This window comes from Bubalus bubalis, chromosome 4 (genome assembly GCF_019923935.1).
Source record: "Bubalus bubalis isolate 160015118507 breed Murrah chromosome 4, NDDB_SH_1, whole genome shotgun sequence".
Classification (NCBI taxonomy): Eukaryota; Metazoa; Chordata; class Mammalia; order Artiodactyla; family Bovidae; genus Bubalus; species Bubalus bubalis.
Genome location: NC_059160.1, coordinates 142,857,066 through 142,875,612, shown reverse-complemented (window position 1 = coordinate 142,875,612; position 18,547 = coordinate 142,857,066). Strand labels below are relative to the sequence as shown.

The window sequence follows — 18,547 nt, the reverse complement described above, 5'->3', positions numbered from 1 at the left end:
TTAAACTAAAAAGCCAAACATTTCTTCTTCTTCTTTTTTTTTAACCTCTGGGAAAAGCAACCATTAAGCTATCATTACTAAGTTGCTATGTTTAGAGTTGTTCCTTTATCAATAGTAGATTAAAAAGGTCAAGAAGATACTTTTACTCTTTCTTCAAATATGTTTTTGGCAAAATAAATAACCTTATCAATCACAGTTTAATTTATAGTGTTACAATTTTGGCCTGAGGTTTTCTTATCAGCCTTATTCTAAAACTGAGTTAAGGAATAAGTTTGTTATCTGAGTTGTATTAGGTGTGACAATTATTTGTTAGGAAGGAATGCCTAAAATGTGTATTTTCTTTTGGGCCACTACAGAACCTACAGTCTGTCCTTAGACAGACTTTGTGAGAGATAATGAAGCTACTGACAATAACAAAAAAAATAGTGTTAGGTAGAAAGAGCGTTAATATAGGAGCCAATCCTGGATCTTATTCAAAACTGGGCCATTAAATGCGAGAAAATAGTGTTTCCCTGTAGGAAGCATTATAGCTATTTAATAAATGTTGGCTTTACATTTACATTCAGCAATACCACATTTTATTAATTTAAAAAATAATAGTACTTTTTATATCTTCTCAAGGTATTCTTTGTGAAAGAATAACTGGAAACATATTAAGCAGGATAAACCACTCCATGAATGTAAAGTATTATTAACTAAGAAGTTGCATCAATGTCCCTGGGCTTGGATCCCATTTATACTAAGTAACTCTATTCATTTTCTGAGGTGCGCCAGAATATTTGGGAAGCCATGATTGATTTCTCTCAAGTGAGTTACAGAAACTTATATAAGGAATTGTAAAGATAATGATAATTATTGATCCTTGACTAGATATTAAAATTCAAGATAACTCTCACAGGTACTAATTAATCTATATGGAAAAAGTTTTCTGACTTACGGATATTTGAATTTTTATTAGATCAAGTGATAAAGTATACGCACAAATGGAAGGAAGCATGAAGCACAGCAAGTGGATCTTATTGAAGTAGCTCATTTTTTAGTGCTTTCTGCTTATTCCTTTTACTATAATCATATGATAGATGACTTCAGATAATATTTATTTTTAGATATAAATTTTAGGCAAATAATAGATTAATGCATACTATATTTCTTTCAGATGGATAGAAAATGAATGCAGTGCATTTCTGAACTTTATATATACATTTTCTTAACTGACACAATAGTCTGCATCAGAATTAAGTAATATTGCTTTCCTAGGAGGTTTCTTTGGAGTTTTAATATTCACTTTGGTGTATTTCAACTACTCAAGGTATGCATTAAGGCTTAGAGTACATACCCTGGGGATATTTCAATACGATCATTATATAGTTTCTCAGTTTTATATTTGAATTTGAAGAATTCTTTTATTTTCTTCTATATTGATTTTATTCTATTAACATGAAATAGAAAATGAGAAATAAAAATAGAAAAATCAGTGAAGGTCTTTCTCTGCTGCTTAATAATGTTTTGATTATAAAATCTTCCATTTTTTTAATCTTTATTTTTTCCTCAGAACCTTCTTTTAATCTCTGCAGTCTGTTCTTGTTTCACCATATTATATCCCTCAGCTCAGTTAATGCTAAGTATCCACTTCCTAATTTATGTTGGGGAAAAACATTTAAATTAGCAGGTGTTTGCACTATTTTGATTTCTAATAGAACATGAAGCTGCCCAGTCCAGTGAAGCAGTTAGCAGGCGGCATCTTGGCAGAAAGAAGATGGGATAAAAGCCAACCAAGAATGGAATCCAAATAGCAAAGTATCCATTAGACTTTTCTGCTGTATATATCTCTTAGTCTTAAGAAAACAAAACTGCTCTTTTATGAGCTCCCATCCCTCTACTACCAGAGTGGTTTTGTCAGCTCCAGAAATTTCATTTAAACACCTGGAAGAGAAAAAATAATGTGCATATAGTTCTGCTTTGTTGAGCAGGGTATCTGCTGAGCTATCCATTTGGGCAGGGATGTAGCTTAGTAAGGAAGTTTTCTCTGATTCTTTGAAATGTGTGTTTGTTCAAGGGTGTATGGAATCAATTGCTGTGAAAATCCTTTAGCTTTGCCCTTTCTGATGGCCAAGTTATAGGAACTTTCCCTTCTTATTTTTGAACCATTTAGGTTTTTTCTTTTTTAAACAGAAGCCCTTAAATGGGTCGATGATATTTACAAATGTATTTCATATCCAACTTTTTCATCCTTCTCATAATATCATGGGAAATGTAACATAACAGGTCTATATAGCTTTTTATACCAGTGCCTATATGCTTGGCTTTAGTAACACTTTTGTTTTGTTTGATTTTTGATATAATTTTTTAAAATTGAAGTATAATATGCATCATGAAATGTATAGCCTATATGCATACAAGTCAATTAATTTTTCAAGCTAAACATACCACCTCCAAGGTAACAAGTACCCAGGGCAAGACACTGAGAACTGCCAGAATTCAAATGATCCCTTATGCCCCTTTCTAGTCTCTAATCACTCTGAAAGAATAAACACTATACTGATTTCTAAAATTAGAGATTAGCTTTGCTGAGTTTGAACTTTATATAGACAGACTCAAATAATATTAATATGTACTCTTTATGTCTGGTATTTTCATTCCATATTTTATATTGTGGCATGTAACTGCATTTTGTTCATTCTTATCACTCTGGGTTGCTCCTAATTTGGGTCTATATGAAGAGTATTTCTATGAACAATTTTATATGACTTTTAGTGAACATGAAAATATTTCCATAAATGTGTATCTTCTCCCAGGAGTGGAACAAAGTTGGCTTGTGGGGATGTACATATGTATTAAACTTTAGTAGACACTATCAGTTTTCCAAAGCAGTTGTATCAGTGACTTCACTAAAATTTGATGTAAAGATGGATATAATTTAATTGTACTCTTTAGCTTTTTGTAGAATTATCATGTGCAAGTTTGTCTAGACTCTCTGGATTATGTATATTTTCCATATATTTGTTTTCTTGAAATAATCATATCCCAAGTTTCTTACCCTTTCTAACTTCCTCTTGCTTATTTCTTACTGATTTTTCTATTTGTTTCTTCAAAAATGATTAAGATACTTATATGTGCCGTGTACTGCTAGATAATGGATTAAAAAATAACTAAGCTGTGTGCTTGCATTCAAGGGAAGTGTAATGAAGTGAGGGAGACAGCAATATGAATAGATGTATTTTTAATTGATTTCACTAGAATCTAAAATGCTTCTTCCTTGATCTATTGTTTCTATATTTAGTAAAGAAGTTCATCAACAACTTGTAAAGTTCATTTATAATTTCTATACTGTTAAAAACTCATGGATACTCCAATACAAATTTCCCTTTTTTGAAGAAAATTGACCCTGTATTTTTAGCTCCCTCATACCGAAGTCATACAGTTTTCCAAGTTGCACTTTTTTTTTAAATTTTAATTCATTTTTTAGAATATAGTGACCATAATTATCCACAGTATTTGGGGCCCTAAACTCTAAGATATGGATGTGTTTTTGCTTGCTTCTTTGTTATTTTTGAGAGTTCAATATCTTCTGATGTCCTTTTTGTTAATTTACAATACATATTTAGGGTTTTGGGCTAGCCCAGAAAACTTTCAGTTTTACATCTTCAAGAAACAACTTATGATTACTCCCAGGTTCTCTTTTTTGTAACATTTATCCTGGTGAAGGCCTGGTGAAGGCCCTGTAACTTCCACACACATGACATTAGCTCCCAACTATAAGCTACTGATTCACAGATTTCTATTTCTTGATCAATTCTCAATCCATGTATAGTACATTTTTATTTGGATAGTATGCTGGCATCTCACATTTGGCAGATAACAAAATGTACTTTACCTTACTCTTTCAAATGCATTATTCATCCCATATTCTCCATCTTAGTGAATGCATCACGAGGTACACAGTGGTTAAAACAATTTTCTAGATGCTTCTAGATCCCTCCATTCCTCTTCCCCATCTAAGTATCACCATGTCTTACCTTTTTCCCTCATAAATATTTCTGGACCCATCCTACTACGGGCTAGCAATAGTGTTCAGCATTTAGGCCCTCACTGTCTCTTGCTTGGATTCCTGCACGGTCTCCCTGACTGAAATTTCATTCTCTCTGGCCACTAAATGGTCACTTATAGAGCAATCTTTGAAGAACACACATCTGAGCTGTAGCGCTCACAGTTCTTTAGCGTGGCATCTGCCTGCCTTTCTAGAGGGATTCACCACCGTTCTTGCTCAGCGTCCCTATACTTGCAGTGGTACTTGCAGTAGCGTGCAGGCTCCTTGCTCTGTTATGCCTCAGGCCTTTGCACATGCTGTTTTCTCCACACTGTTCACAGGAATGATTTTTGCTCACTGTTTAAGAGTCTTCTCCTCTGACAAATTTTCTTCAATTCCCCTCAATCTGAAGAACTTTCCTCTATGCTATCAATAACTCTATTTTAACTCCCATGTAAATTTTTTGTTTTCCCCTTCTGATCTGTAAGCTCTTTATTTTGCTTGCTTAACATTTAGCACACTGCCTGATAGGTACAGGGGGGCTCAACAATACTGTTGAATGAACAGTTGAATTAATTAACTGATCGCTTAGAGCCCTCCATTTTTATACTTGCTTTATATCTTTATATCTTTAAAATCCCTAAATATATTTTATTCTCTTGCCAGGGTTAAAACTCATATGTTGCTTCTCTACCCACTTGCACAGACTTGTAGAATCTTCTTTTTTAGTCCCATCTGTGTATTTCTTCATCAGCTGGAAGCATTTAATGTCTCCCTAACTTGGAAATCTCATGTAAGCTTTTTCTTCTGGAGCATTAAAAAAGATATTAAATAAGTACCAATCCTCAAGATGCAGTTCTTTACAATTCTTCATCCAGAGAAATCCCTAATTGACCCTACCATTTAATTCCTATTTTGACCTGGTTTTAAATTTAAGTATAAATAGACAACTTATGAACCTTTCATGTGATCGTTAAAACAAAAGAGCCACAACTTCTGTTTAGAAGTGTGACATTCATTAGCTGTCCTTTTATTTGTGTGCTTATTTACTACATTAAATTTATCCTTTGGGATGTCTTTTCGGAGAAATAACCTTGTCTTCTCAATTTTTCTTTCCTAAACTCTGTAACCTGCCTTTTTCCACCTGCTGCCATAATATGATATTTTTGTTACATTCACTGAACTTTTCTCACAAGCTTTGTTGGCTTGCTATTTAGGCTATCAGTGCTCATTAAGAATTCTGAAATTGCTTTAGGCAGAGATAACAAAGTATAGGCTCAAAAGCTAAAATATATTACAATTTTTAAAACTTCAAAGTTCCTAGAGCATAAAAATTAGCATAGTTAACAGTGATATATATATATATAGCTACTATCAGAGTAAAAGGAATAATGTTTTAACTTTATCCTTATTTGTAATAATACATGTTCACAGACTTTCATCTTCCAGAAACTACCTAAACATTGACTTTGTCATTCTAAATAGAGAAGTATAATGTGTAAATCATTTCAGAAGAAGTTATATAGTTATAGCTTTACTGTAATATGCAGAGAATTTTCTTCAGTTCTTTCTGAATATTTATACATGGTGTCATTATTCCTTGGAGGAGTATACATCCTTTTTAAACATTAAATTATTTTTCCTCTAAGTCACATTGAGATAAATGTAGATAAAGGATCCACCTGCTAATGTAGGAGAAGCAAAAGATGTGGGTTCGATCCCTGGGTTGGGAAGATTCCCTGGAGTAGGAAATAGCAACCCACTCCAGTATTCTTGCCTGGAAAATTCCTTGGACAGAGGAACCTGGTAGGCTACAGTTCTTGGGGTTGCAAAGAACTGGACATGACTGAATGACTGAGCGTGCGCGTGCACGCGTGTGCGCGCACACACACCCACACACACACACACACACACAGTTGTACAAAACTGTTGGGAATATGAAAATCACGGGCTATCACAGAACAAAAACAGTGCCCTAAGTTTGCTAAATTTTAGGAATAAAATATTTCTGAACTTTTCCTGTAATTCTCTACTACTTTACAAGCATATTCCAATTCTGTTATGCTACTTACTGAACCCTCTTACTAGGTTGGCAGGAGTACAGTTATCCTCATTTTTACAGATGGAAACACAGACACTGAAAAGCCGACTTGCCCAGCTTGGGGTACTAATGACAGAGCTGAAACTTGAACCCAGACCAGAAATCTAGAGGGGAAATCATAGCAAGTCAGGAAAACCATGCAGTGTCTTTTCTGGGTAATTAATGAGTATGAACAGTGAATTGACAGCTACTTCTAACTGTCCTCCCTGCATCTTGTAAAAAAGGTAATCTCTCTCAAAGCCCACCTGAAGTAGCAGACAGCCTTTATTTTCAGAAAGGAAGGAGCTAAAATATAGTAGTGCAGCCATTTATTAGCCTCAGGCAGCATTATTCAAAGGTAGCAGAGTCTTGTGAAATAGTCATGGGATTTTCAATCAGAAGATTTAAGTTTGCATCTCAGTTCTTCTGCCAGCTTTTTAATCTCCTGATAGTAAATACCTGTTTAGTTAAAATGGGGCTGACAACACCAGCCTAACTGCCTCGAGGGGTGTTGTGATGATCAGTGAGATACTATCCAGAAACACTTTATAAACTATAAGTCACTGTATAACACAAGTCCTCATCCTTGTATAATAGCAAGTGAGAGAAATCCTTTCCCTGCAAGAAACTGTTAAGATCATGTTTTAGCAGTCACACTGACTTGTGTTACAATGCAAGAAATGACTTGAGCTCAGTCAGTTGGCCCAGGAACCCATACCATACCTAACTTTCTGAAAGATAAAATTTGGGGGTATGTCAGATAAAAATTAAATGCATAGTTTATGATTTTTTTCTACCCTTAATTCTGAGTTTCCAAACTTTTTAAAGGTATTACTACCTTTGAGGCAATAAATACAAATCACTGTGTAACAAATCATGGAAAGTTAATGCGTAAGATCCTGGAGACATCACTGTTGAAGGAAGCCAGTTTTCTCATCTTTAAAAAGAGGAATAATACATACCATGAGTTTTTATAAGTATTACATTAGATATTATGTGTGGAATGCATAAATTATTGTTCAGTTCACTTGAGTTAGTTTTCTTTAAAGTACACTTTTTATTTTATATTGATAATTTTAGATTTCTGGGAAAGTTGCAAAGATAATACAGAAATTTCTGATCTACTCTTCTGATTTCCTCCACTGTTAATGTCTTACATTTGCCACAATGAGCAAACATTGATGCATTACTGTTACCTAAACTCTGGACTTTATTTGGAATTCATTAATTTTTCCATTAATGTCTTCTTTCTGTTCCAGGATCTGATCCAGGGTTCTATGTTGCATTTAGTTTTCATGTCTCTCCAGTTTCCTCTGCTCTGTGATAGTTCATCAGCCAGTACCTTTATTTTCTGTGACCTTAATCGAGGAATACTGTCCAGATATCATGTAGGATTTTCCCCATTCTGGTTTTGTTTGTTGTTTTTTTTTTTTTCATGATTAGATTGAGACTATCAGCTTTGGAGAGAATTCCGGGCAGGTGGAGTACTCTTCTTGTCACAATATATCAAGAATCACCCGATACCCTTGTGACATTATTGATGATGTTAACGTTCATCTCTTGGCTAAGATAGTACTTTCCAAGGATTTTTCCTGTAGATTTGAGCTGGTTTTGATTCACTATCACTTACATAGGACTTACTCTTTCCTCTCCTCCCACTGTTTGAAATGCTTTTTATTTATATTTATTGCAAATGTCATCTTTGAGGAATTATCTCCTCTGATCACCCAAGCTAACCTAGCTTTTCTTCATGTCAGTTGCTGACACTCACTTTTGTGTTTTCTTGATAGAATTCGTCATTACCTGAGATTGTCTTATGTATTTGTTTATGTAGTTTATCATTTGCTTTCAGTCCCCTTTCCCTCAAACAAGAATATAAGCCTCAGGAGAACAAGGTCCCTATAGGACAATTCCCTTCTGTGCACTTGACTTCTAAGCACAAGGGCTAGTGTATACTAAATGCTCAATAACTATATGCTGAATAAATGTTGAAGAAAGAAAGATCCAAGATTAATTTATTAGCAAGTATTTCTGAAAAAGAATGAAATATAGCTGAATGGTGGGAGGTTTAATTTAGTATTCTTAACTGGTTTAGTTTTAACAGAAACATTAAATGGAATCATCATGTGTATGCAAATAGGTAATCAGCATCCTTGGAATTGAAGCCCTCTTATAATTCAGTTAATAATGTGAATGCCAGAGTATTTTTCTGACGTAAGTATATGACTGACACATGTAAAAGTTAGTTATCACACATCTGTACCACTGTGACCTTTATTTGCTAATTGGCTCAGCTTCATAGAACTTTTAACAGATTCAAGAGTGTAGAAATAATTTATGCCCTTAAGTTTGACTTATAGTTATAACTTCCTGGTATCTATTATCTTTTTGTTTATATTGGCATAAAAATGGAGCTTCTTTGTATAAATCTTTCTTCCATCACCTCTCTTTTTATTTCTCTCCTCAGGACCTAAAATCTCCAAATCAGAGGGATGAAATTGCAGGTGCCCGGGCCTCATTGAAGGAGAACTCGCCCATACTTCATTCAATTTGTTCAGCTTGTTTGGAACATTCTGATGTTGCATCCCTTAAAGCTAGCAAGGACACAGTTTGTGGAGAAATTCAGAATGCCCTCAATGTAATTTCAAATGCTTCACAGGGCATCCAGGACATGTTAGCCCCACCAGAGCCTCAGGCAGCAACACTGGGAAGTGCCCTTGATGAGCTTGAGGTAAGTTGAGAGAAAATTAAAATGTGATTTGATATACCAGTAAGAAAATAATTAAATGTGTGTGTTTTAAGATGCTTGGGTTGGAGTTCAGAATATGAGTAAATAAAAATCCTACTCAGTCTCAATCATTGTTTGTGTTTTCCAGTGAATTGATTAGCAGGTAGATATTCTACCAGTAAGGAGAAGGAAATGGCAACCCACTCCAGTATTCTTGCCTAGAGAATCCTGTGGACTGAGGAGCCTAGTGGGCTGCCATCTATGGGGTCACATAGAGTCAGACACGACTGAAGAGACTTAGTGTGCATGCATGCATGCATTGGAGAAGGAAATGGCAACCCACTCCAGTATTCTTGCTTGGAGGATTCCAGGGATGGCAGAGCCTGGTGGGCTGCCATCTATGGGGTAGTACAGAGTTGGACACGACTGAAGCGACTTAGCAGCAGCAGCGGCATTCTACCAGTGGGTTTCCTGGGTGGCTCAGTGGTAAAGAATCTGCCTGCAATGCAGGAGACATGGGTTCAATCCCTGGGTCGAGAGGATCCTCTGAAGTAGGAAATGCCAACCCATTCCAGTATTCTTGCTTGGGAAATTCCTTGGACAGACGAGCCTGGAGGATTACAGTCCACGGGGTCGCAAAAGAGGTGACACGACTGAGTGACTAAACAACAACCACATTCTATCAGTAGACTTCTGATTCCTTTACATCTCTTCCAAGGATGTCAATGAATTTAAATTGTGATTGTTAATTATATTGACATGACTTTATTTTACATAGATCAGTTTATGAAATATAGAATTTATTCATTCCATGAATACTTATTATCGAACTGTTCTTTCTGCTTGGGGTATAATTGAGCACTGCTCTCATGACCTCTTTACATTTTAGTCTGGACTAGGGTGGCTAGTCAGAGAAGGCGATGGCACGCCACTCCAGTACCCTTGCCTGGAAAATCCCATGGACGGAGGAGCCTGGTAGGCTGCAGTCCATGGGGTCGCTACAGGTCAGACACAACTGAGCAACTTCACTTTCACTTTTCACTTTTATGCATTGGAGAAGGAAATGGCAACCCACTCCAGTGTTCTTGCCTGGAGAATCCCAGGGACGGGGGAGCCTGGTGGGCTGCCATCTATGGGGTCGCACAGAGTCGGACACTACTGAAGTGACTTAGCAGCAGCAGCAGCAGGGTGGCTAGTGAATATTAAGGCTAAATTTTGTAAGAAGAGCCAGCTGGATTTGACAATTCAAATTAGTTGTAGGGTATGAGAGAAAGGGAAGAGTCATGGCTAGTGTTGCAGTTTAGGTCCTTTAGAAGCACACACTAGACAGTTTGGGATACAAGGTGTTGTTAGGAATTAACGTCTATGAAGGAAGAGGAAGGGAGCAGGACTGAGTAGAGGAAGAAGTCTACCTGTGAGCTGGACCTCCAAAGCTGAACCAGTAAGCAGGGAGCTCTGATGCGAGTCTTAACCTCAAGTGTATCTTGTCCGGCAAAAATAGTCGGGCCTCTTTCAGTCACTGGAGGCAGGTCACCCTGCCCTGGAAAGGGTTTGACCTGCAGACATGGGGAGTGGGGATAACCTCTCTGCAGCTGAGGCAGATCCTAAAGGAACTGACAGCCAGGGACATTTGCTGGTCTCATTCTCCGCAGCTAGGCAGCAAGTCCTACATGGAAGGGAGACATGGGCAGTACTTCTCTGTTCCTACCACGGATAATTACCAAATTTTTGTTGTTGTTGTTTGTTTATTTTTTGGCTTGAGCAATTGGATGAGTTTTTATCGACTATGATGGGGAAGAAATGGGTGAAGTCAGTTTTGAGAGGAAGATCACCAACTTAGTTTTCAAAATGTTGAGCTATTTCTCAGACATTCCAGTATAATGTCAAAGATCATTGGTTATCCAAGTCAGATATGTACTTGTTTAATGGAAGACAATTCTATATAATGCTTAAAGATAAGGGTTCAGGAGACCAAATGCCTGGGTTCCTATCCCAGCTCTGGTGGTTGCTGCCCATGCAATCTTAAGTAAGCTATTTTATTCAACTCTTAATTTTCTAATTTTCTCACCTATAAATTGAAAATAATAATAATAGGACTTATATCTTAATGTTGTCTGACTCAGTGAATAATAATACATATAACAATGCTCATAGCAGTGACTGGCATATAATGAGTTCTCAGTAGATTTTAGCTTTCATTATTAGTGGCAGAGGTGACTCTTTGGAAGCAGATACTTACATAATAAAAAAAAAACGCACAATTAAAATTACTAAAGTTTTACTGATAACTTAAACAAGCACACAGCCTATAATTCTTGTGTTGTTTTCAACATTATTACTTTCACAATAAACTTATTAGATATATAATTCATTTAAGTTTAAAATAACCTTTCCATATGCTTTTACTTTAGTCACACATCTTAAACAGGCATTTTCATTTCTAATCTTATTAAATTCCTAAATGTTGGCATCAATGAAATAATCTATTAAGTTCACAATTATTACCATTTATGTGAAAATTTTAGGACCTATTTGTCTAGATGAGGTGGAAAATAATGATGGTTCTTTAATAATACCCAATCATCTAAATGTTTGCCCTGTGTAATGAATACTTGGTAAACCTGTCTATTAGATGAGTGTTTTGTCTTCACAATAAGATTGAAAAATACCCTGTAGGCAAGATTATGTTTTCAACTAATTTTATACCAGTGATACTAGCTGAACATTATATCTCCCATGGAACAATATGTAGCATTTTTTGATAGCTAAACATCTAACATAAGTTTATCACTTGTTACAAGTGTCCATTATAAGTGGAGGCTTCCCAGGTGGTAAAGAATCTGCCTGCAATGTAGGAGATGTGGGTTCACTGCCTAGGTCAGGAAGATCTCCTGGGGAAGGAGATGGCAACCTATTTCAGTATTCTTGCCTGGAAAATCCCATGAACAGAGGCGCTGGTGGGCTACAGTCCTTGGGGTTGCAAAGGGTTGGACTCAACTTACTAAATAACAACAAACCATAGAAGTGTTTTTTTTTTTGTTGTTGTTGTTGTTTTACAGAAAATAAAACAGATTTATGTAAGTTTTTTTTTTTCTCATTTCATACATGATATTATACATGTTTCAATGCCATTCTCCCAAATCTCCCCACCCTCTCCCTCTCACACAGAGTCCATAAGACTGATCTATACATCAGTGTCTCTTTTGCTGTCTCGTACACAGGGTTATTGTTACCATCTTTCTAAATTCCATATATATGCGTTAGTATACTGTATTGGTGTTTTTCTTTTTGGCTTACTTCACTCTGTATAATAGGCTCAGAAGGCTAGTGAGTGGTAGTAATCAGCATCTAGTCTGTCTGACTTTTGAAGATATTTCTAACTTCTGTGTTATACTGAATTCTCACAGGTAAATATTAATGTGCTTAATTAAAATTCAACAAAATTTATTCTACAATTCTTAGTTTATTGGAGCCATCAGAAAAATTATAAATGCAACTTAGCCCCAAAGATGGCATAACTTTTTATTGAAAATTTATTTTCTGGGTACCTGTGTTACTTAAGTAGAAATAGTCTGTATATGGGGAGTGACTAGAATGGTGAGGTCAAATTTGCAAGAGTGGACAGATAGGATTGTGTATCACATTTTCATAGTACTAAACCGAATTGTGTCAGAGGATTCTTGTGTAAAACCAATACAATATTGTAAAGTTAAAAAATAAAAAAATAAAAATAAAAATAAATAAAATGTGGAAAAAAAAAAGAGGTCCAGTTTATCTCAGATACTTTTTTCTATATTAGAAGAAGGCAGAAGATTTTGAAGTTGTCTTCCTTCAGGGACTTCTCTTTTCTCACTTTAGTTGAAAGTGATAGGCGAGAAATGGCAGTGGTTGGAGAAAAGGAAAAAGTAATATGTGTGTGTGTGTGTGTGTGTGTGTGTAGCTTGGATGAGAGTGGGCATACGCATGGTGATAGAAGCTTCCTTTTCGTAAGATAAGTGGCTGACTCCCTTGTCAAGACAGGGTGGAATTTCAAATATATTGCCCAGAAATCCCAATACTGTCTCAACAACCTTTGAAATTCAGTTCCAGTCAAAGTTAGAGACAGAAAGCTGGTATAAAAATGCTTCAATTTTATATACATTTTATACCCAAGTTACAAATAGCTTCTGAGGCTGTCTGAACTAGATAAAGCAGAATTTATTGAGCATTTAGCCTTTTAAAATGATTTTGTAAATTAAATGGTTGCACTTTTCTTTATTTACAGGAAGTGGTATTGGTAAAGGATCCAAAATAACCTTTGCACTATCTTGCTTCTGCAAACATAATACTATGAAATAAATTGATGTAGTAAATACTCTTTGGGAGTAAGTCTCATTAAATGTTTATAGTGTAGAAATGTATCAGAGTGCTTACTCAACAACTACCAAGCTGAAGCTTCGTTAAATCTTTCATTCTGGTCCATAGATGGTTGTGGAAATGAAACCTGAGATTTATTGTTGGAGAAAATAGAAGTTGAATTAGAACACTGTCTAGGCTAAATTGATTAATTTATTTGAAAAGCTAATGTGAATTATAGAGTGTTATTTCTGCATTTATGACTGAATGAGAATTGATAAGTGTCCAATTGTAGATTAACATAATTTTGAATATATTTTAAGTCAGAAACTTTGCCAGTGAAAATTGCTTTGAAACTTCAAGTCTACTAAGGTGTATTTGCTCTGTGTGTAAGGAAAACACAGCTTTTATAATCATAATCCACAGAATTATCCAGATTCTCTTGTGATAAAGATGATAATGACAAAGTTTTGTAGTATTGTGTCATTTTCAAAGAGCTGTCATATTAAGATATATTCTTATCTTTTTTCTATATATTCATTTATGTATCATCATTCATATATTCCTTTATTCACTGTTGTATCCCCAACATCTGGGACAATGCTGTATATATAGTAAATATCAATGAATGAATGAAGGAAATAATGAGTATAGAAATGGTGCCTGTCATTTTGCAATATTGGAGTGAAGATAATTTTTTCCTTATCCCTGTTTTTGCACTTTTCTCCAACTTGTAGTGTATGTTGTTAAAGTATGTACTCTATTTTGCCTAACTTTTAACTGGGCTGCAAATTTATAGTGAAGAAAACCACAGGGAAAAATAGCTGGATGATATGCTGCTCAGATTCCTTTCTGTCATGAGAGCCCAAAGAGAAAAAAATCTTTTCCCAGTAGCTTTCTGGCTTTAGTTTATGTTCCATGTAACTGCCAAGCTATGCTGCCTTTTACTAAGAGTAATAATTCTGAGATATGTAGACCCTGTATTATATTTTTACCTGAGAGAGAAAACAGGACCTCTATTAGTCAAATTAGTGTTTAGGAGCTAAAGAAAAATAGGCCTCAGTAATATCTAGAAGCAATTTAATATGAAAACATCGTTTGGGTTTTAGGAATATGGTGAACTAGAAGACCTAAAAATAATAGATAAAACATTTAACTATGTGTATAATCTGATGGGCGAATTAGGGAAATTTCCTGGGGCCAGCCAGGTGCTAAGAGCACAAATCCAAACTAGCAGGCCAGCACCTGCATTGTGATAGGCAATACAGGGAATTTCTTTTGCATTATTGCCTGTAACTTGGATTTTGAAAGATCATGAACTGAGGACAAAGGACAAAGCCTATTAGCTGAAAAGGCACATGAGACCCTTCCAAGAATCTGAGAATCCTTTTATTTGACCACCTCACTGGATAAACAACAAAAACACTAGCCTCTATAGCAGGAGGTAGTAGGAAAACTTGACTGGCTTAATTTGGCCCTAGGTGGTTCAGAAAAAAAACAAAACAAAACAAAATCCTGGCAATTTTCTAGTCTATTCTTACCTGGACTTTGAGTCAAAAGTTATATTATCTGTGTAGCCTCTAAAACTTCAGCTGAAAATGTAAAGGATCCTGTTTTGGTAATACATGGAAGTAACTGCCAGAAGTAAACTCAAATTCTGCACTGTACTCTCAGTCCACAAAATATTCTCATCCAAGTTCAAGGGAAATAAGTTGTCATAAGACACACAAATAAGCAAGATACATGAATGAAGTTTTGTAGAAATAGCAAACTGCAGAATCAGATCTGAAAACACTGCAGATACTGAAATAGTAAGATAATAAATGTAAATTAGTATGCTTAATAAATATTATTTTTTCATTTACTCAGTAAAGTATGAGGAGTATAATGAAGAAACAAAAGTCTATCAAAATTGATCAGGCAGAACTATCTAAAATGACAAACATATTGTGAAAAATTCAATAGTTAGGCAAAACAAGAGATTAAATAGCAAATTAATGATCTGAAAGATGTATTTGAAGTTATTTGCAATACACCACAGAGACACAAAATGAGGTATTTAAAAAAAAGTTGAGATGGAGGATAGTGTGACAAGATCTAAAATAATCTGATATAAGATACAGAAGAAGAGAAGTATAAAATAAATCCTAAGAATTTCCTAGAACTAATGGAAGACAACAAAATCCATAGTTAAAAATTCCAATAATTTCCAGGCATATTTATAAATATTGTAATGAAACCGAAGAACACCAAATGCAAAATGAATATTTTAAAAAGAAAATAGGGTTAGCTTTATTCTCAGAAAAATTGCCCCTGGAGAAGGAAATGGCAACCCATTCCAGCGTTCTTGCAGTGGCAACCCACTCCACCCAATCCCATGGACAGAGGAGCCTGGCAGGCTACAGTCCGTGGGGTTGCAAAGAGTAGGACATGACTGAATGACTAAACCATCACCACCAACAGCAAGATTGCAGAATAGGAGGCTCCTGACTTTTCCCTCTACCCATAAACACACTGAGTAAATAACTACACATCTATCAGTTGCCTCTGAGAGAAATCCAGAAAATAGTTGAGAGATACCTGCATGTTGGTTAACTAAGAAAATGCCCACCTCAAAAAGAGTCAGGAAAAACTGAGACACACTCTCATCATAAACTCCATTCTTAACACAACCTCATACAGGTTGAGCCTCATACAGCTGAGAGGAATCTCCCAGCTTCTCTTCGAGGAGAAAAGATTTTGCCACATATCTAGGACTCCAACTTTTCTGGCTGTTATCAAAGGGACTGTCTTCTAGTTTGTCTATATTTGGCACCTGATGGAGCCCAGTGTTGCTAGACCTTTGGGGCCATAAAGAACAAAAAGGTAGTTTTCAAATAATTCATGTAGCTCTCCCCACTGGCTCAGTTTAGAATGAGCAGGCAATAAAGCCCAGCTTCCAGTTTTCCTTGGAAGGGATTAGAATGCACATAACTTTTCTTTCCTGGAGAATCCCAGGGATGGGGAAGCCTGGTGGGCTGCCATCTATGGGGTCACACAGAGTCGGACACGACTGAAGTAACTTAGCAGCAGCAGCAGCAGCAACTTTTCCACTTGCTGACCAGATTCTGGCTTCTAACTCAGCTGTCTTTGGGAACTGATGAGATAGGCAATCACTAGTCTCCTAGGACTTTGAACTTACATGTGGGCACTTTTCATGGCTTTTCTTCTGGCTTACTCCAGTGAAATAACCAAGTTTCCATCTTCTTCCTGAAAGGAGTTGGACTACACATCTAGTATAGTAGACTTTTCTGACTACTGGCTGAGATCTAGTTTCTCACTTGCCTGCCTCTGGGAGCCAATGCAGCCATACATTCTCCAGTTTCTTGGGGTCCACAGAGAACAAAGTGGCAGTTTTGAATGAGCCCTCCTGAACCCTCTTTCCACAACTCCTTTCCCAGGCTGGTGCCAGCAATAAAGCCCAGCTACTAGTTTATTCCTGGTAGGGGTTTGATGACAGATCTAGTGTCCCAGATTTTCCAGTTAGACTAGCACAAAGATTTGAGAAGCATCCAGATTAGCTGGATGGGCTGATTATTGGGGTTCATCTCTTACTTGAGACCAGTCCCTCAACTTAGAGAGGTGGCTATTTTATCTAATACATAGAAATCGACAGAAATAGTTAAGGGGAAAAAACAAGGAAATATGTTCCAAATAAAAGAACAAACTCTCCAGAAGTGGACTATAGTGAAATAAAGATTTGTGATATACCAAACAGATAATCCAAAATAATGGTTAAGAAGTTGCTCAGTGAGGTTAGCAGAGCAACTTATGAACAAAGTAAGAATTTTAACAAAGAGGAAATGATGAAAAAACAAGCAAATCATAGAGCTGAATAATGCAATTGGATGGAAAAAATCAATAGATGGAGTTTAGCACAGACTAGATCAAGCAGGAGTATGACACAGCTGTATATTGTCTCCCTATTTATTCAACTTATATGCAGAGTATATCATTAATGAGCTGTTTCCACTTTGAGCTTGCAAGAGAACAGTAAACAAACCTAAAAGGAATAGAATATGAGTAGAAATTGATTACATCACAAGCAATGGAAAGATTCTATAGTGAGGGTCAACAAAGACAAAAGCATGTTATTTGGAAAGACTAATAAAATTGATGACTTGCTGGTGAGCTATATTAGGAAGAAGGATTCAGTTCAGTTCAATCGCTTAGTCGTGTCCGACTCTTCACCCTGTCCATCACCAACTCCCAGAGTTTGCACAAACTCAGGCCCATCAGATTGGTGATGCCATTGAGCCATCTCAGCCTCTGTTATTCCATTTTCCACCTGGCTTTGATCTTTCCCAGCATCAGGGTCTTTTCCAATGAGTCAGTTCTTCACATCATGGCATGGGGCCAAAGTATTGGAGCTTCAGCTTCAGCATCAGTCCTTCCAATGAATATTCAGGACTGATTTCCTTTAGGATTGACTGGTTTGATCTCCTTGCAGTCCAAGGGACACTCAAGAGTCTTCTACAACAGCACAGTTCAAATGCATAAATTTTTAAGTGCTCAGCTTTCTTTATGGTCCAACTCTCACCATACATGACACCTCGAAAAACCATAGATTTGACTAGACAGAACTTTGTTGACAAAGTAATGTCTCTGCTTTTTAAGAGCTATCTAGGTTGGTCATAGCATTTCTTCCAAGGAAAAAGTATCTTAATTTCATGGCTTCAGTCACCATCTGCACTGATTTTGGAGCCCAAGAATATGGTCTCTCACTGTTTCCATTGTTTTCCCATCTATTTGCCATGAAGTGGTGGGAAAAATGTCATGATCTTCATTTTTTGAAGGTTAAGTTTTAAGCCAGCTTTCTTACTCTCCTCTTTCATCAAGAGGCTCTTTAGTTCCTCTTTGCTTTTTGCCATAAGGGTGATGTCATCTGCATATCTGAAGTTATTGATATTTCTCCTTGCAATCTTGATTCCAGCTTCTGTTTTATCCAAACCAGCATTTCACATGATGCAGGGTGACAATATACAGCCTTAATGTACTCCTTTCCCAATTTGAAACAAGTCCATTGTTCCATGTCTGGTACTAACTGCTGCTTCTTGACTTACATATTGATTTCTCAGGAGGCAGGTCAGGTGGTCTAGTATTCCCATCTCTTGAAGAATTTTCCACCATTTGGTGTGATCCACACAGTCAAAGGATTTAGGATAGTCAATGAAGCAGAAGTAGATGTCTTTCTGGAATTCTATTGCTTTTTTGATGATCCCATGGATATTGGCAATTTGACCTTTTGTTCTTCTGCCTTTTATAAATCCAGCTTGAAAATCTGGAAGTTCTCAGTTCACATATTGTTGAACCCTAGCTTGGAGAATTTTGAGCATTG

The 18,547-nt window shown here is 36.3% G+C and overlaps 1 protein-coding gene across 3 annotated transcripts in view; it reads left to right on the top strand.

Annotated features, from left to right (window-relative positions):
• CTNNA3 (catenin alpha 3) overlaps nucleotides 1-18,547 on the top strand; it is a 1,922,732-nt gene that overhangs the window by 463,579 nt on the left and 1,440,606 nt on the right. For all 3 annotated transcript variants that reach the window (XM_025285111.3, XM_025285110.3, XM_044942168.2), the window contains exon 6: nucleotides 8,575-8,838. In XM_025285111.3, coding sequence (XP_025140896.3) covers nucleotides 8,575-8,838 — 264 coding nt within the window. The remainder of the gene's footprint in view (nucleotides 1-8,574; nucleotides 8,839-18,547) is intronic.